Raw genomic sequence first — 21,274 nt, forward strand, 5'->3', positions numbered from 1 at the left:
TGAGTTGGTTAATGCTGTTAGTGAAACATAGAAGGGTTGATGTAATACTGTGATTGGGTCAAAATCCATGTTTGGAATTAGTGAGAAGGCTATTAGATAATATGTAGTTTATGAGCTGGAAATAGATACATTTTTCTAGAATTTTTGATATAGGAGATAAAATTGCAATTAGTCTGTAATTACATATGTCTGTACTGGTTCCTCCTTTATGAAGTGGAATAATATAAGAGATTTTCCAAACTTTAGAAACATACTATTCGGTTATGGAGCTATTGATCAAAATGGAGACTGGGTAGGCTATTGCAGCTGTCTTAAGGTATTCAGAGGGTAGATTGTCAGCAGCAACGAGAGTTGATTTAGACTTACATAGCATATTTTATGGTGCTGGTTTGAATGAGAGTGAAGGAGAAGGTAGAAGTTACGTTAGAATTTAAGGGATTGGTTAGAGGTGTCTTGCAGGAAGTTTTGGTTAGGTTTAAAATGGAGTTAATGAAGTAAGTGTTGAAATGTGTGGCAATGTTGTTTGAAGTATTTGTATTAAAAGGAGTTGGGATTGAAGTTTGACCAGGTTGCAGTAGCTGCTTTATAGTGGCCCAAATTTTTGGGGATTATTTTGGTATTTTTTGGGGTTGCAGTGTAGTAGGTCTTTTTGTCATTTTTTATCTGTTTCTTAGCTTTATTTCTGAGTTGCCAATAAGAGTCTTGGGTGGCCTGTTTTTTATTAGAATGGTAATGAGCCCAAGCTGTATCCCTGCTTTTAAGAAGTAGCTTAGTTTCTTTGGTTAGCCGGTGGGGGGGGGGATAGTTTGTTTTTACTTTAATAGGTCTAAGGGTGGATAGCTGTTAAATATATTTAAGAATGTCAAGAAAATATAAATATTTCACAATGGTTAGCTGCACAAAATCAAACAGTCAACAGGTAAAAAAAAAAAAAAAAAAAAAAAAAAAAAAACAAGAAAAGTGCAGTTCCACAGCTGATAAAAGACAAAATTCCAGATCCAATGTAGTCAAAATGTTTAATGAAAAATATGAGCGCTTTCACAATTCAAACAATTGCTTCTTCAGACCACAAAAAGACCAAAAAACCACAGGTTTAAATACTCCATCAATTAATAATAATTAGTCATGTGATATGTAAAACAGTAGTAAATGTGCTCAGTAAGAGAGCTACTTAAAAAGACAACCACAGTAAAAAAAACATCCTTCATAAAAAAAAAATATGTATAAACAAGATACATAAAAACTGTTAAAAATTCTACAACACTCTAAATGACCTGAAAATGTAGATATATTTTTATATAGTATGTTAACTAATGTATAAATATTATATAAAATTACTTTCTCAAACCCCTGTTCTTTAATTTGGTTTCAGGCAAACTACATCATTTAGACCGGAGCCTTTATGCGCTCCGACTCTAAGAATCCATCTAGTTTGATTGTGCTCAGTGTTATTAATAATATCACCTAATCTCATATCAGTCCTGGTAACCTCCAATACCTGAAAGGCAAATTTATGCTGATCCCCTTCCTGTGCTACATGTTTAGCAAGTGCACTGTACTCTAATCTTTTACTAATACAATATAAATGGTCTCTTATCCGTTCACGGAGACATCTGTTGGTCTTGCCAACATAAAATTTTCTACATGTCATACACTTAGCTAAATATACTAGATTTTTGGTGTTACAATCTGCTTTAACATTAAGCATGAACTTATGCCCAGAGTCAGGATGTATAAAGCTCGGATCTTCATTTATACTATTACAAAACTTACAAGCACCATATGTCTTAGTGCCTGTCAGTATATGGTTCATATCTTGCCCTTCATGTTTAGGGTAACATGTCTTCTTAAATATTTTTTATTCCTGTAAACAAAAGGGGGCTTAGCTCAAAGAATTCCAGCTGTATTTTCATCAGTTTGCAAAACATGCCAATGTTTACTAACTATATTCCTAAAAACATTGACTTCACTACTGTATGTTAAATTAAAACAAAATTTTCTGTCTCCAGATCTGTGGTTTGAAACAGTTCTTCTCTGGGATGAGGAAAAATAAGGTTTACCAAGATTCTTCCTCTCCTTCCTAATTACTTCACTTGTTTTATGAATCTCAATGCTTTCATAACCCCTATGTTCAAAATCTTTAATGAGTTTAACCAAGCTCTCTTCAAAATCTATATCATTAACTGTTAATCTTGAGGCACGTAACATTTGTCCCTTGATAACATTGGGCAATATATGTCCCGGATGCATACTATCTCCATGCAGGTAAGAAGGTACATAACATTCTTTCCTATAAACATTTGTGGAAATACTGCCATCTTCGTTATCCCACTGTATTTGTACATCCAAATAATGTGAAAACTCAGAAGAGTATTCAAAAGTAAACTTCAGGAAACTGACTCTTGTGCTCACATAGTCAAAGAACTGTAAAAGTTCTGCCTCAGTTCCTTTCCATAAAAGGAAAAGATTGTCTACAAAATGACGAAATAATGCTTTATTCTTCCCCATTAGGCATTTAATATATTGAGATTCCCATTCTGCCATTACAAGGTTGGCATAGCTACTGGCACAAGGAGTGCCCATAGCTACGCCAGCCAATTGCAAATAATAATGGTGCTCAGAAATAAACACATTGTGTTCTAGTGTCATTTCCAGTAAAAAACATATAAGGTCAAGGTGTTGTACACTGTATTCACTATTTCTTAAAACAAATGCTTTCATCATTTCTATTCCTACTGAATTGGGAATCATGGGGAATAGAGATACAACATCCATGGTAACAAAAAAATCAAAATCACAAAACTCTGTAGAATTCAAATACATATAAAGCTGTTCAAGAAATTGTTTACGGCCTTTTAATACTAAGTCATATTTGTCCAGTATAGGTCTCAATTGTTTTTCAATATAGATGGAAAAATATTCTGTTAACCAGACAGTGCCCGAAACAATAGGTCTAAATTTAGGGGTTTGTGGGTCCTTATGTACTTTAGGTAACCCATGCAAATATGGAACCAGTGGTTGTTCAATAATAAAATACTGAAACATTTCCTTGGAAATGATACCCATCTGCAGTGTTTCCATAACTGCTCTCTGCACTCTTGATTTCATTGCTTCTGTTGCAACCACATAAATTTTCTTATAGGTGTTAGAATCCCTCAACGTATCCCTGATAGTATCAAAATAGTAGGCCCTGTTCATGATAACTATTGACCCCCCCCTTTATCGGCTGGGCGAATAACTATAGTATTATCATTATGTAAATTACTGAGAGCCAATGTTTCATCAGTAGATAGATTCACAAACGTATTACATTTTTTGTTATAAAAAAAAATATTTATAGACATCTTCTTCACACAATTTGAGAAAAATTTCAAAAGCAGGATTGGTTGCAGGTGTAAAAGCACTAGGCTTTTTAAAAAGACAAGTAGGATCGCTAAATTCTTAATCTTTAAAAATGACTTTCAAAGACAAATTACGTATAAACAGTCTAAAGTCTAATAAAGTTTCAGGTAAATCAGCCATTTTGGCAGGAATGAATGACAAACCTCTGTTCAGTACTTTATATGCTAGGTCCGTAAGTATTTGATCCGAAATGTTCCATACTAAGTTGCATTGTTCATGTTCCACATCCTTTTCAGGGTATAATTGCTGTCTTGGAAATGTTGCTTCCTTTTTACCCCATTTCCCTTTGAAGTACTCTCGACCGACTTCGCCCTGTGCCTCTTGAAAGGGAGAGGTAGACCGGAAAAAAACTTTTCGTTTACCACAGAGCCCACTTTACTTCTAACAACAGGCTCCAGTTCTCGAGCTCTATCTACAGGCTGCTGTACCGGAATGACAAGGGCCTCATCCGCAAGCGGCATACTATACACTGAATGTGTTGGAGCACTCTGAATAGAAGGCAAGATTTCCTTCTGATGTTCAGTTGTAGGTGTAGCTGTGGTAACAAGATTCTCATTCAACTCATTCACCCTGGGTGTGTTACGCATCACAACTGGTTCTCTGGGCCAAGTGAAAACCCAGTTGTTGCTGAAATAATGGATGTCACGCTGAAGTTTTTTCTTTTTAGTTGTAAGTAAATGCTGTTCATAAGCAGATACTCGATCAATGAGTTCACTGCAATGTACATCAGTAAAAACATCACTAGCCTTTTTGTATAACTCAGTCTGTGCTAATTCTATTTTATTAACCAAGGAATGCTCAATGGGTATAAAAAGTCTATCAAAAGCTGTATATATCTGAAATTGGTGTCTAAATGAATCTGCTGTCATTTTGCAAGCAGCTCAGCATAAGTGTCACTATAGGTGGGCATATTAAATAACCATAACCCTCTTGGTATTACCTTCAGTGATATGCATGCTTCAAAATGAAGCCTCTGACACTGGAGTCTCTTCAGTTGGTAAAGATCATTCTCCATCTGCTTCATTATACTCCAAACCTTCATTTTTTTCACTTTGAGTCTCATTTTCAGAAGGAACATCTGTTTTAAATCAGTATCCAATAAAGGATTATTGCCCAAACACATAAAATTAATGAGTCTCTCACCAGTAGGTCTCATAGGTAAAGTATTCACAGTAACATTTCCTTCAGCCATGTCCTTGTGAGGTACAAAACAGCAACAAGTCAAGAAAGTATAAATACCTCTCAATGGTTAACTGCACAAAACCAAACAGTCAACAGGTTAAAAAAAAAACTAGAAAAGTGCAGTTCCACGGCTGATAAAAGACGAAATTCCAGATCTAATTTTGAAGCATGCATATCACTGAAGGCAATACGAAGAGGGTTACGGGTATTTAATATGCCCACCTATGGTGACAGTTATACTGAGCTGCTTGCAAAATGCAGCAGATTAATTTAGACACCAATTTCAGATATATACACCTTCTGATAGACTTTTTTACACCCATTTAGCATTCCTTGGCTAATAAAATACAATTGGCACAGAGTGAGTTATACAAAGAGGCTGGTAATGTTTTTGCTGATGTACGTTGCAGTGAACTCATTAATCGAATATCTGCTGAACAGCATTTACTTACAATTAAAAAGAAAAAACTTCAGCGTGACATCCATGATTTCAGCAACAATTGGGTTTTCACTTGGCCCAGAGAACCAGTTGTGATGCGTAACACACCCAGGGTGAATGAGTTGAATGAGAATCTTGTTACCACAGCTACACCTACAATGGAACATCAGAAGATAATCTTGCCTTCTATTCAGAGTGCTCCAACACATTCAGTGTATAGTACGCTGCTTGCGGATGAGGCCCTTGCCATTCCGGTACAGCAACCTGTAGATAGAGCTCAGGAATTGGAGCCTGTTGTTAGAAGTAAAGCGGGCTCTGTGGTAAACGAACAAGTTTTTTCAACAACATTTCCAAGACAGCAATTATACCCTGAAAAGAGTGTGGAACATGAACAAGGCAACTTAGTATGGAACATTTCGGATTGCATACTTACAGACCTTGAATATAAGGTACTGAACAGAGGTTTGTCATTCATTCCTGTCCAAATGGCTGCTTTACCTGAAACTTTATTAGACTTTAGACTATTTATACGTAATTTGTCTTTGAAAGTCATTTTTAAAGATTAAGAATTTAGCGATCCTACTTGTCTTTTTAAAAAGCCGAGTGCTTTTACACCTGCAACCTATCCTGCTTTTGAAATTTTTCTCAAATTGTGTGAAGAAGATGTCTATAAATATTTTTGGTAACAAAAAATGTAATAAGTTTGTGAATCTATCCACTGATGAAACATTGGCTCTCAGTAATTTACATAATGATAATACTATAGTTATTCGCCCAGCCGATAAAGGGGGGGGTCAATAGTTATTATGAATAGGGCCTACTATTTTGATACTATCAGGGATACGTTGAGGGATTCTAACACCTATAAGAAAATTTATGTGGTTGCAATAGAAGCAATGAAATCAAGAGTGCAGAGAGCACTTATGGAAACACTGCAGATGGGTATCATTTCCAAGGAAATGTTTCAGTATTTTATTATTGAACAACCACTGGTTCCATATTTACATGGGTTACCTAAAGTACATAAGGACCCACAAACCCCTAAATTTAGACCTATTGTTTCGGGCACTGTCTGGTTAACAGAATATTTTTCCATTTATATTGAAAAACAATTGAGACCTATACTGGACAAATATGACTTAGTATTAAAAGACCGTAAACAATTTCTTGAACAGCTTTATATATATTTGAATTCTACAGAGTTTTGTGATTTTGATTTTTTTGTTACCATGGATGTTGTATCTCTATTCCCCATGATTCCCAGTTCTGTAGGGATAGAAATGATGAAAGCATTTGTTTTAAGAAATAGTGACTACAGTGTACAACACCTTGACCTTATATGTTTTTTACTGGAAATGACACTAGAACACAATGTGTTTATTTCTGAGCACCATTATTATTTGCAATTGGCTGGCGTAGCTATGGGCACTCCTTGTGCCAGTAGCTATGCCAACCTTGTAATGGCATAATGGGAATCTCAATATATTAAATGCCTAATAGGGAAGAATATAACATTATTTCGTCATTTTGTAGATGATCTTTTCCTTTTATGGAAAGGAACTGAGGCAAAACTTTTACAGTTCTTTGATTATGTGAACACAAGAGTCAGTTTCCTGAAGTTTACTATTGAATACTCTTCTGAGTTTTCACATTATTTGGATGTACAAATAGAGTGGGATAAAGAAGATTACAGTGTTTCCACAAATGTTTATAAGAAATAATGTTATGTACCTTCTTACCTGCATAGAGATAGTATGCATCCGGGACATGTATTCCCCAGTGTTATGAAGGGACAAATGTTACGTGCCTCAAGATTAACAGTTAATGATATAGATTTTGAAGAGAGCTTGGTTAAACTCATTAAAGATTTTGAACATGGGGTTATGATAGTATTGAGATTCATAAAACGAGTGAAGTAATTAGGAAGGAGAGGAAGAATTTTGGTAAACCTTATTTTTCCTCACCCCAGAGAAGGAATGTTTCAAACCACAGATCTAGAGACAGAAAATGTTGTTTTAATTTAACATACAGTAGTGAAGTCAATGTTTTTAAGAATATAGTTAGTAAACATTGGCATGTTTTATAAACTGATGAAAATACAGCTGGAATTCTTGGAACTAAGCCCTCTTTTGTTTACAGGAATAAAAAATCTTTAAGAAGACAGTTATGTTACCCTAAACATGAAGGGCAAGATATGAACCATATACTGACAGGCACTAAGACATGTGGTGCTTGTAAGTTTTGTAATAGTATAAACGAAGATCTGAGCTTTATACATCCTGACTCTGGGCATAAGTTCATGCTTAATGTTAAAGCAGATTGTAACACTAAAAATCTATTATATTTAGCTAAGTGTATGACATATAGAAAATTTAATGTTGGCAAGACCAACAGACGTCTCCGTGAACGGATAAGAGACCATTTGTATTGTATTAGTAAAAGATTAGAGTACAGTGCAGTTGCTAAACATGTAGCACAGGAAGGGGATCAGCATAAATTTGCCTTTCAGTAATTGGAGGTTACCAGGACTGATATGAGATTAGGTGATATTATTAATAACAATGAACACAATAAAACTAGATGGATTCTTAGACTCAGAGGGCATAAAGGCTCCGATCTAAATGATGTAGTTCCCCTGAAACCAAAATTAAAGAACAGGGGTTTGAGAAAGTAATTTTGTATAATATTTATACTACATTAGTTAACATAATATATAACAAATATATCTAGATTTTCAGGTCAGAGTGTTGTAGAATTTTTAACAGTTTTTATGTATCTTGTTTATACATATGTTTTTTTATGAAGGATTTTTTTTACTGTGGTTGTCTTTTTAAATAGCTCTCTTCCTGAGCACATTTACTACTGTTTTACATATCACGACTAATTATTGTTAATTGATGGAGTATTTAAAACTGCGGTTTTTGGTCTTTTTGTGATCTGAAGAAGCAATTGTTTGAATTGTGAAATAGCTCATCTTTTTCATTAAACTTTTTGACTACATTGGATCTGGAATTTCATCTTTTATCAGCTGTGGATCTGCACTTTTCTTGTTTTTTTTTTTTACATATTTAAGAATGTATTATTAAAATATGATATGACTGTGTCTAGTGGAAGTGTTGATACTGGAGTCCAGTCACATTGTTGCAGGGCTGATATGAAGGCTTGAGGTAAGAAATTCTTTTTCTAACAAATTTGTGTGTATATAATACTTTTGGAGGAATGTAGGTATTGTCTTATTAAGTAGGTGGGTGAGTGGTCATTAATACTATCTGGGAGGCTGCCTGAGTGCTTAACTAATGATAATTTGTTTGTTAGGATCCAGTCTAGTATTGACTGACTATTGTTTTTTTTATCTACTTTGGTCAGGGACTCCTTCATTTGGGAGAATCCATACAAGTTTATGAAATTTAAGGGAGTACCTGAGGTATAGGTTAGCCAGTCAGTGTTAAAGTTGCCCATAACTGTTGTTAGATGAGAAATCTTAAAGATAGCCAGTGAAGAAAGCCCTCAATTGTGTTGGGATTATTTCAAGCTGGGATGTAAACTGCTATAATTGTTATGAATTTATTCAGGTTTATTTCAGGTCTACTAAATAGCATCTCTGCATTATTGAGTATTAGTCAGTTTGGGTCTAGGCATTCAATTTTTAAAGTGTTTTTATAAATGATAGCTATGCCTCCTCCACATTTGTGTGGTCTGTCTAGCCTATGGATATTGTAGCCTTGGAGTAGTATTTCATTGTTACTTAACTCAGGTTTTACCAAGGTTTCTGTTAAACAGTTTTATCTGGAGAGTAGAGCAAAAGGGATGCATGTAATTCTTGTATTTTCTTTGCAAGGCTCCTGAGCTTCATATTTAAAAGTAGGAGGTTTGCTCTATTGTGGGCTGGGTTAGTGGTAACATGTACATTTTGAAAATGTTGTATATTTGGCCTGAGCTGATTAATATTGGGACCTGAGTTAGGGTGTATATCTCCACTCATTTTTATGTTTGATTTTAAATATGAGGGAGGGATTGTATATTAGTTTAATGTATTTGTAGAGTGTTTGGGTTGAAGTATGTTGTGAATATCTATATGAAAATGAAGCTAATTTGGTGGTGTTAAAGAGGTTTGGTGCTATATGGTAGTGGTCAGGAACAGGGAATGAGACGGTAGGTGAGGTATGGACTATAAAAGGGTGCTTTTGATAGGATATTAGAACAGAGGCTAGGAAGAGAAGTATTAATGGGTATGTGGAGAAGAAGCATAGTGGGGAATAGGATGGCAAGCGGTAGAAACTAAATATAGGATGTAATAGATGGTGAACTCAGGAATTGGTTGTGTAAGATAGTATCTGAGATAAGCAGAGTTTAGGGATAACAAGTTGCAGTTAAGAGAGGTGTAAAAGGAGGAGGACGTAGGGGAGGATATATGTATAGAGTAGATAGAGGGGAGGGGTGTTTAGTAGGTGGATGTGGGCTTATATGCTATGGGCTCTGAGTGGATGAATATAAGTGTTGTGAGTAGTTAGTGTAATTTTAAATTTAGGTGTATTGGGGGTGAGTGGGAATTGGGGGTAGAGTGAGAATGCAGAGTGAGCCCGATGGAGTGATGGCTACAGCAGATAGTGGCAGAGAGCAGGAACAAAATACAATCGATACATCTGTAAGTACTAGATTTTAGTTTCAGAGTCTAGCAGGTGGAGTGACCAGAGCAGAGGACAGGGTTTATTGTTTTACTGTAAACTAGTCAGATTTAAAGCCAGGTGGATATACTAACTTTTAGGGAAAAAGATGAAAGATGATGAGGAAAAATGGGTTTATATTAGAAGACCAAATGTTGAGGAGATCAAACACCTAAACATCGATCTTCTAATGTCGAAAGCAAATGGCAAATGGCAGATGTAACACAGGGAAAGATTTCCCTTGGCCGTTCACCGGAGTTTGCTATTTCCCTACTGTTGAATAATCTCGGAGTTGGTATATTTAGTTAGGGGGGGTGTGGGGGGGCAAAGCCCCCCACTTAGTTTAGATGTAAAGTAATGTTTTTTGTGTTGTGGCCGAGGGAAGTTTTTCCCTGGGATGTTCGACATTGTGTGGTTCGGTATTAGAAGATCGATGTTTAGGTGTTCAATCACCTAAGTATTTGGTCTTCTAATATAGCAATGGAAAAAATCAGTAGGAAGTTAGTGGTGGGGTACAGCAACTAGATGGGGATGGTAGAAAACAGAAGAGAGCGAGTAGAGCAGCTCGGTGGTTTGACTATAAACTTAAGCGTAGTATTTACAGTGCAATGCAAGGATGTTAAGATATATTAAAGTTTGAGGTTTTGCAGGACCACTGGGAGGGTGTGTTTAATCCTCAATTATGATGTTTTTATCTTTGATCAGGTTTCCTGGAGTGGCCAGGTCAGGTACCCTTACTATTTTGCAGTCAGTAACTCCGCAAAACCCAACTGTAGCTTCTGCACACCACCAGGACTGAAAAGGAGAGAGAGATACTGCCGGAGAGTTGGAAAAAATATACATGACTGTATGTTTAAAGAAGTATACCCAATAATTTGTTGTGACAGTTTCATACTTAACAGAAGTGTATTCTTGCTAGGGGACAAAATGTAAATGCAGTGTTGCAAAAACTTAGAATACTAAATCCAAAAGAATTAACAGTAATATGTGTTTGAGCAAATACTATAAGTCAAACAACAGAATGAAATCTCAGAAAGAAAATTGTGGAGGCATTAAAGAAGATAAAAGAAATACTGTTTCAGGAATTTTGCAGCATCCTGAGAGTAAATTCAAAATTAAGCCTCACAAAATAAAATTAAATAATTTAATCTTACATTGAGCAGAAATAGGCATCAGCATCGACATCGACTTATTTTTTCCTATTTTGTACTTGGGATCAGTGTGTCACACCAGTAATAACCATCACATAGAGCCAGTGTTCACATAACTAGGTGGCTAGCAAAGTAAGCAGTGTTTTTCTTTTTAGAAGTGAGCATCACTTGAGATTGAGAAGGAACAAAAAATATTTAGTTTTATTGCATGTACACTGAAGTGAAGATTTTGAATTAGTGGTAGGTGACTGGGGCACTGAAATTGGTATATAGTAGGAAGGTTTTTACCTCGCAGAATCTTATGATTTATGGTGAAACTGAAGGATAAAAACCTAAGATATACTGCTGGATATGTAGTGTTAGAAGTGGTAGCTTAACTTCTGGCATTGCTTTACTTAATCCTCATATAAAGATTGCCCCCGTACCTAGTCTGCAGAAACTGAAAGTCCTGCATAGTAGCAGGAGTCTGTGAACGTATGTAGCAGGCACCACTGTATTCCTTATTCTAGAATGTATTAAGATCAGACTGATCTAACAGCTGCTTAACATGTGCATTCCTTCTAATCCAGGTAATTAATACAAATTAGGCTCACTTAAAAGAGGGTCCATCAGAAAAAAAGGATAAACATTAACCCAAAACTGTGCCAGATAACCTCCAGTTTGAAAGTATCCATAATACATCACCATGAAATGTCATATTCAGATCAAAGCCTGTCCCAGGTGATACCTGATAACCTTAAATGTGGGATTATTTAAAAATGGTAAACTGCTAATTTACTCCCAAATTAAAAAAATTCCAAAACTAACTATTTTCAAGTGATCCTAAACACCAGTAAAAGTGGAAACAAAAGTGTAGTCTTTATCTATACAGATTGGTGTTTAAACAAAAAATATGTATTTCTTTTGTAAAATGCAAATGAATGCAGCTTCAACACCCTCTCACCTAACTTTGTTGGTGAATTCTGACTAGCTGCAGTTCATAAACTAAAGCTTATTTATCACATATTGCAAATATAAACGTGGTCCTTTGCTTATGGAGGACTGCATATGACCCACCCAATTTAAGGCTATAATTAGCCAAAAAAACTTCTCTGTTGACTGAGTTCCTTCCTAGCATTTTATTTGTTGGATATATAGAGTGACTCATGTTGGTGAGATTACCATTTAGGCAGTATTAGAAGTAGTAGAGCCAGCTTTAAGATGTTACTGGTGTGATGAACTAAATAATCTGTATTAATTTATAGACCAAAGTCTACATATAAAATAGCTGATTTGCATATTTAGTAACTTAACTGTGATTAATATGTGATGGTATGCCAGAAACATGCTGTTTGGCTTTTCCTTGAGCTACACAATCTTTTTTGGAAATATTTACTTCCATCTCTGCTCCATCCTTTCAGGTGCTGTACTCTTCAGATGTTGAAATGATAATGTAGTACAGGACAGAACAGTGAGTTTAGCATTTCTGGCCACAGAGAAGAGGGAAGAGGACAACAGACTTCACAAAGCCAATTAAGGCTTTAAGGAAATCAACTACACATATAAAGAAGGTCTAGTATATGTATCCCCCACCCCAACACTTCAAATAAAGAAGACCTAATATATGTATCCCCGTCCCAACACAGCATACAAAAAAGACCTAATATCTGTATCCCTGACCCCAAGACATCAAATAAAGAAGGCCTAATATATGTATCACCACCCCCAACACATTATATAAAGAAGGCCTAATGTCTGTATCTCCCACCCCAACACATATAAAGAAGGCTTAATGTTTGTATCCCCCACCCCAACACATCAAGTAAAGAAAGACTAATATCTGTATCCCCCACCCTACCACATCACATGAAGAAGGCCTAATATATGTATCCCCCAGCCCAAAACATCATATAAGGAAGGCCTAACATCTGTATCCCCCACCCCAACACATCATATAAAGAAATATCTTTATCCCCACCCCCAACACATCATATAAAGAAGGTCTAATATCTGTATCTCCCACCCCAGCACATGATGTGAAGAAGGACTAATGTCTGTATCCTCCACCCCAACACATCATATAAGTCATGCCTAATGGTCTGTATGTCCCATTCCAACATCATATAAAAAGGCCTAATATCTGTAACCCCCAGTCCAACACATCATATAAGGAAGGCCTAATATCTGTATCCCCGAGTCCAAAATATCATATAAGGAAGGCCTGATATCTGTTTCCACCACCCCAACACATCATATAAGGAAGGCTTAATGTCTGTATCCGCCACCCCAACACGTCATATAAAGAAGGCCTAAGATCTCTATCCACCACCCCACATCATATAAAGAAGGCCTAATATATGTATCCCCAGCCGAGCACATCATATAACGAAGGCCTAATATCTGTATCCCACACCCCAACACATCATATAAAGTAATATCTGTACCCCCAGCCCAACACATCATATAAAGAAAGCCTAATATCTGTATCCCCCCAGCCTAACACATTGTATAAAGAAGGCCTAAAATCTGTTTCCACCACCCCCACCCCAACACATCATATAAAGAAGGCCAGATATCTATTTCCACCACCCCAACACATCATATAAAGTAGGCCTGATATCTGTATCCACCACCCCAGCACATCACATAAAGAAGGCCTAATATCTGTATCCCTCAGCCCAACATGTCATATGAGGAAAGTCTAGTATCTGTATCCTCCACCCCAACACATCATATAAAGAAGGCCTAATATCTGTAACCCCCAATCCAACACATGATATAAGGAAGGTGTAATATCTGTATCCCCCAGCTCAGCACATCATATAAGGAAGGCCTGATATCTGTATCCCCCACCTCAACACATGATATAAAGAGGGCCTAATATCTGCATCCACCCCCCTAACATATCATATAAAGAAGGCCTAATGTATTTATCCCCATCCCAGCACATCATATAAAGAAGGCGTAATATCTCTTTCCTCCACCCCAAGACATCATATAAAGAAATATATGTATCTCCCTGCCCAACACATCATATAAAGAAGGTTTTATATCTGTATCCCCACCCCCAGCACATGATATAAAGAAGGCCTAATATTTGTATCCCCCACCCCAACACATTGTATGAAGAAGGCCTAATATCTCTATCCCCCCACACCAACACATCATATAAGGAAGGCCTAATATCTATCTACATCACCCCAACACATCACATAAAGAAGGCCCAATATCTCTATTCCCCCACCCCAGCACATCATATAAAGAATTATCTGTATCCCCCACCCCAACACATCATATAAAGAAATATCTGTATCCCCCACCCCAACACATTGTGTAAAGAAGGCCTAATATCTGTATCCCCCAGTCCAACACATCATATAAAGAAAGTCTAGTATCTGTATCCACCACCCCAACACATCATATAAAAAAGCCTAATATCTGTAACCCCCAGCCCATTCTTTTGTGGTTGAGATTGTATGTAAATTGGTACTGATAGGATGTATGTGTAGTTCATATCACATTGGCTTAAATCCATATTGACACAGTACTTAGAAAAACAAATGCCATCTATCATTTTGGCAGTTGACAGTATTTTGCAATACAGTCTAACACCCCTTTGCTAAAAGTTGTTACTAAATCATTTCATATCTTATTTAATTTCAGGTATGAGAAAGAATTGTGATCTGGCCATTTTTATAGATATTTCAAGAGCGATAAATGGTGAGTAGACACAATTTGCTTTTGTCTAAGAATGCCTAAAATGCAAAGTAATTGTAAAGATTGCTGTGATAAGTTTTGTTTTTGTAATACATTGTGTTCCATGTCCTGAGAATACACTTGTTAATAATAAACCATCACTCAGCACTACCCTTTTTCAACTGCAACATTTTTCACTTGTGACTCCACAGAGGCTACCACAGTAGCTGTAAACAGTGCTTCCTGTAAAGTGCAGTCATGTCTGAATGAGAAATGAATGTCACATTTTTTTCCTTTATTGTAGTATATCTTTGCTTATTAAAAGTCAGATAACCACAAGCTTTTTATTTCATGTAAGGAAAATATAGTCTTATTGTGGGAGAAGAAAGTTAAGTACTATGGATCAGTGCTGCGGTCATTTTGAAAGGTGACCAGGTCATACTTAACTAGAGGAAGTGATGTCAGCAGCAGCTCCTTATTCCTTTCGAATGTTATGTACATGATAGTACTACATTCCAGTTTTGGGCTTATGAGGGAAAAATTTAGTGTGATGAATTAATCACTGGTGAATGGATAAAATGGTTTTGAGAATTTAGACTGTATAAATCAGATTCATAGGCCTAGTCCATGATTGTGTTTTGATGATACATGACAGTAAGTACATACCAAAGTCCTGTACAATTCACAAAGGTCCACAAACACTGTGTGAATCATGGAGTAAACTGTGGAATTGCTGCTGTAATTTATGCTGGCGCAAGTGCAGACTAACTGCACAAAAAAACAGGAACAATGTGTCTCATGCCCTATTAATAGTGATGATGTACTCAGCAGGTGATGACTAAGCAATGTTAAGTAAAAAACATTATATTTACCTCCACAGGCTTAAAGAATTAAGCCTGCATTGGAACTCTGGAGTTAGATGTACTGAAGAAATCGAATGTGACAACCACACCCTGTTGTGCTACCCCTACAGTTACACCACAGATCTCCAGTCAGTGAGATCCACAATATGACCAGATCTCTTCATTACATAGTATGTAAGGATGCCTTGCTGTACTGTCATGTCAGCATAGCCTGAAATATTTATGTATTGCTACTTGCTAGGACTGTGTTTTGGGTCTGTCCATGTTCTTAAATTCCCATTGCTACACACCATCCCGCATATCCACATTCAAGTACAAATTGTATTCAGATGTCCATGATACTCTCACCATGTCTGTGGCAAACAAGCTAAAATGAGAAACGTCAATAAGTACAGTGTTGTGTATCCACCACACTGTTGAATGCTGACCTGTTAAGGCATGAAAATTCCATTACTTGCATGTCTGCAGTCTCTCATGCTGACAGACATTTGCCTTTTTCATGGGAGTAATCACTGCAGCTCTTAGTATCTGTACCTATGTTCTTGACTAGGTCAGCAGTGACAGCCCTTCGTTGCCCTCCACAAGCCACTCAGTGGAGCTTTCAGTGAGGGAACACATTCTAGTACACGTTTGTTTCCATTGCATTAAATACATGCAGGTATCTGACCCTTTCTCCAACAGTGCTGACATATTCATTGTTGAACACCTCCTGTGGAGATTTTTCCACCCAAACCAGTTAAATTTTATTCTTACCCTAAGAACATAGTACCACACAGCAAGGGTCACTAATTGTGTGTGTGTATTATGCACACATATTCTAGCCGATCGCTACATAGGTGGCCTTGTGGCCATGCTGCACAGTTTTCTGGATGTAGAGAGAAGAGTGACTGAGATCACTAGAAATGGTAACAACGGGTCCATAATGATGTAAGCATACATTCTTGGATTAACACACTAGATTACATTAGTGTAATCACTTCCTGATAGCAAGTTAACACATATAGGGATTAACATCTGCTCAAGTTCAAAATTTGCTCCATCTTAGAATTGCAAGAGGGAAGTTTGAAAAATATTAGTGCATACTGTAAATTAAAATGGGTACTGTACATGTGTATATTGAAGACTGCAATCCCAAAGCAAGAGTGCCGACCTCCAAAAGAAACAAAGCCCACAAGAAAGCAAAACATTAAATATTGAAATTCCCTGTCACTCCTGACCTAGGAACAAACAATAGTATGAGCCTCGTGAGAGGGAACAAGTGTAGACGTTTGACATTGCAGGAAGTCACCTTTTCAGATATCAGTATATTTGCTTCTAAGCTGTAGTCTGTGATCATCTGATTGTTAATCTACATAAATATGTATTTGTCTGTACATGCATACATGTGTGTGTGTATGTGTGTGTGATTCAAGGATCATTCAAAATGGTAGCTTCAATGCACACTGAAGTCACTTACCTAAGAGAAGTTTGCTTAGTTAAATATGGTGCCATACTGTCAACTATTTTCAAATTAGCTAAAATAGAAGTAGATGGAAAATTGTAGAAGATACTAGTGCAGACTTCAGCTGTCTTACAATGAGATATAAACAAATCAGCATTTTGGAAATGTAATCAAAACGGTCACTAGTAAAGGAGTTGGCAGGGTTCTGCATCTCTGCCTACCTTTCAAGAACATTGCTTTTCCTTGACACTTAAACTTCATGAATGTAGGTTGTCTATTTTCTGTTTAAACCAGTTTGTTTAAAGGACATGAAGTTATATTTGAAAAGATGATTCTGTTAGTCACCATTAGCTCTACTGACATCACTGCTGACCTTCATTTGCAAGAGGGTACTATGTCATCACTGACTGATACATAGACTGTTCATTTATGACTGGCCAATCTAATGGATCTTTCAGAAGTTGACTTTTATAACCTTCTCCAAAGTATGGCAACCTTAGGGTGCCTTACCTTTCTTAAAGTTCACAAATAAATAACAAAGAGCTTTACCTTTTTGTCTTGAGTCAAGAATAACACTTCAGGATGTGCAAAGTACTGGTTTATTCCATAAACATTACTGGAAGAGTGCCTACCAAGATTTTTCTCCCAGAATAAGGAAAACTTTATGTTTTATATATGTCTTATCAATTTCATGAATGCAGAACTTTGATGTAACATAGCTTTTACCAAATAATACAATTTTTAAATATTTTATGTTCGTTGATCCTCACTTAGAGCTTCATGTGAACACTTGACAATATATCTTTTTAAAACATAGACCACCTGGTCTAAGAATTTATCTTTTGACCTTGTAAAATTTAGTACCAGTACATACTACCTTACACACATCCTTGCAATGATTCAACCCCCGGCCTGAGAAGGCCAGAGCTTAGAGTATTTAAATATAGTATAACATCGTAACATCCCTTAACTCCTACAGCACTCACTTTGCCTTCATTTATCTGTCAGCACACTGTAATTTGCTAATAAAGCCAATGCAGTTATAAGGCACTTGAAATACAAAGCTACAATTTGTGTGAAACTTTATTTTGCATAATCATGTATCTGTTTTATCTTTTGATTTTAACATAAACACATTATAAACATTTTATTTGACTCATTTGTGAAAAAACTGCACGTTAATATGCATTTTGTGAAGAATAATCATGAGACATAATTTCCATAACAGTTCTCCCCATTTGACACTATTGGTGTCAAGCCTCACACAATTATATTTTAATTCTTCTTAACTTCCTAAAATATGCTTTAGCATCATAGTATTCATCATCTACAGTGATTGAATTTTTATTTACCTTAAGTTTATTATCAGATACTTTTATAAGTAACATTGTGTGTGCAGATGATGTTAAACATTTTGTAATTACAACCTTTAGAACAGAAAATATTAAACAACTAAAGGAATAATACCAGTTATTGTAATGATACCATGTAAGCCTAACCCTCCAAAAAGTGCCTCCGCTCCTTAGATGTGCTGTCCAGGTCTTTGGCCATCAGCTTGTTGAAATTGGCCAACTTTTTTTGTTCATCATGATAGTCAGTACTATAAGAACGACGACAACTTCCTATGAGGGCACATGACCCCCTTTTGTAGCTAGCATTATGTTGAGTGCAAGCCAGTTTTGTAATACCACAGTTTGAATTTTAGTCATTTCTCGATTTGCCATGCTGGTGTGATGTGAAGTATGGTTTGCTACCTCCTAAAGAATTTAAGCAAGCATGGTGATTTTGAGCATTGTCCTTTGCACTCCATACCCAGGAGTAAAGACTGAAAATAATTGCTCTGCCCAGTGAATTGCCCATTTATTTCTCAGCCTGCTTGCTGGAGAGTTCTTGAAATGTTGAATAACAGGAGTAATATAGCTCACAAAACAACATCAAGACCAGTTTGTGGGCAACCAGAGATAGGCATGATCACCGCAAATGTACTGACAAGTTTTTATTATGCCCATGCCAAGCCCCCAGTCATAGCGTTTTAACTGTAAAGAGTTCAACGCACTTTCATGTCTAGTGTCATTACATTTGCTGGTTCCCCCGGTACAGTTCCATTTCTGACATAACATGCATCTCCATGGATTGTGCTTGCAAGCTGAAGAGAGACAATCTTTGAAAAGTCAGTCACATTATGCCAAGTTAGATTAGTGTCACTAAGATCCTTTTCAAATGTCACCTGTGAAGCAGGGATTGGAATCATGGGAATCCCTGTCTTAGAATGATGAGGTATATGTGAACATACCCAACAGTTTGTCACATTTAAGTCCACTGTATATTGTCAAAGAATAAACAGGAAACTATTTTTCTTGACCAGTTTATAAGAGGAAACAACAACAGAAACAAAGTGAAAGTACCTGCTGTTACTGGATTCATCATGGACTGCTGTCTGAGTTGATTTTTTCTTTTAATCCTTCACTGGGGCAGATGATTTGTCTTTTGCTGACAAACATGATTCGTCTGAAGCTTCCACACGACAATTTTTTTTTTCTGCAATATGATGTATGTAATCAAGTTGGTAATCCTGCACAACAGATTACGGTAAAAGTGGCAAGCAGGACCTGGAAAGGGCCTTTTTACTTTGGACTCAAAACAGTTCGTTTTTTTTTTTTTTTTGAAAGTTTTAAATAAACCCAATCACTGGGATGCAGTTGGTGACAGGACTGGTCAGGAGGTTGAGGAGGAGCTTCTCGTACAGTTTTGCAGTACTGCTGCAAGAAATGAATATGTTTTGTGCAGTAAGACAAAACAGCATCATTTGCTAGAGTTAATTTTTTATTTGACATGGGGTGGAGTAGCTGTAAGGGCCATGGGTCTCCCCATTAATATCTCATATGGAGTCAGTCTCCTCATAGTATTTAATGCACTCCTAATACTCATTAATGCTAAGTGAAGTGCCTCTCGCCACTTGAGATTTGTTTCAGCACAGATCTTTGAAATCTTATTTTTAAGTGTCCTATTAACTCTCCTATTCCAGATGACTGTGGATGGTTGGGACTGTGAAGACTCAACTTAGTATTAAAAGTCTTGCATAGCTTAGGGAATTGTTAAAATGAGTTCCCTGGTCATAATTGATATTACAAGGTACACCAAATCTAGGTATAAATTCAAATACAAGTTTTTTTTAACACCTGTTACAAAATCTGCTTTGTGACATGGGTAAGCTTCCACTCATGTAGAAAACATGCAAATCACCACCAATATAAATTGTAAATTACGGACCTTTGGCATCTGGGCAAAGTCAGCTGCACATCAACAAAAGGTCCCAAAGGTGCTAGTAAGCATACAGCTTTAACATTTCAGTTTTTGCTAACATTATGTTAGACATACAGTACAGTTATTACCATACTGACGTATCAAAGAGGAGACATGAGGGGCATACCAACTTTGGGTAACTTGATTAAATAAAGCTGTCTTATCTGCATGAGTTAGTAAATAATATGCCCTTACCAGGTAAGGTAGCAAGGAGGCAGGCACCACCAGTCGTCCGTCATAAACCAATGGCGGATTTACTGCATCCATTTTTAAGCCACCTCTGAACTTCTCTCTGTGATGCTTCAGCTTGGAAAGATGATGCTTTCTTAAAATCAGATACATCATCACTGTTAGAGTTTTGCAATAACATCACATGTAAATTTGCACAAAGTCCTACAACTTACTAGCTTGATAAACCAAATTATTTCTCTTTGAAACAGTATATATACCCTTCTGATGGACACTCCATTTAACTACTGCTAATTCTTTAGGTAACAAAAGAGACTCTAATAAAGCATTCACAAAAACAAGAATTTTTAAACTGAGTTCATGATGAAGTTAAGGATCCTCTCTGCTTTCAGAATTGCCCCAAATCATGTACTACACCAAAAGCATAACAAGCTATCAGTGTAAACATTAGCAACTTTGTCTTCGGCTAAATCACAAGCCCTAGAGCTACTACCACAGCTACCTGTGCAGAATGTACACCCTGCAGTCTTTGTTGAAGGAAAACTTCATTATTGGTGCAGACAGATATTCCTGCAACCAGATTTCCATTTTGATCTCTTCCACAGGAACCCTCCACAAATACGTCCAGTTCAGCATTGGGTATAGGAGTGTCCTTTAAGTCATTCTTAGGAGAAAGCAGATAATTAGTCACACACACACTCAATCATGCTGTTCACCTTCTTCAGCAGTAAGTAACAAAGATGGAAGATTTAGAACAGGACAGCGTATGAGAGAAGTAGATGGATCAGAAAGAAGTATAAGTTCATATTTAGTTAGACGTGCAGTCGAGAGGGGTTGAGATTTTATTCTAAGTAAGGGAGATGATGCAGAATGACGGATGGCTACTGTAAGATCATACCTGAGCACCAGTGATTGTGCAAAATTGACTAGAATGGCGGCAGCAGCCACTGCCCTTAAACATAGTG

The 21,274-nt window shown here is 36.7% G+C and overlaps 1 protein-coding gene across 1 annotated transcript in view; it reads left to right on the plus strand.

The window, feature by feature from the left end:
• Nucleotides 1-21,274, plus strand: part of TRPT1 (tRNA phosphotransferase 1) — a 250,619-nt gene that overhangs the window by 130,135 nt on the left and 99,210 nt on the right. Inside the window, exon 6 of the mRNA XM_044075737.1 lies at nt 14,481-14,537. Within this exon, the coding sequence (XP_043931672.1) occupies nt 14,481-14,537 (57 nt within the window). The remainder of the gene's footprint in view (nt 1-14,480; nt 14,538-21,274) is intronic.

The sequence above is a fragment of the Protopterus annectens genome, chromosome 6.part1, assembly GCF_019279795.1.
Source record: "Protopterus annectens isolate FY-2018-M chromosome 6.part1, PAN1.0, whole genome shotgun sequence".
In the NCBI taxonomy this organism is placed as follows: Eukaryota; Metazoa; Chordata; order Ceratodontiformes; family Protopteridae; genus Protopterus; species Protopterus annectens.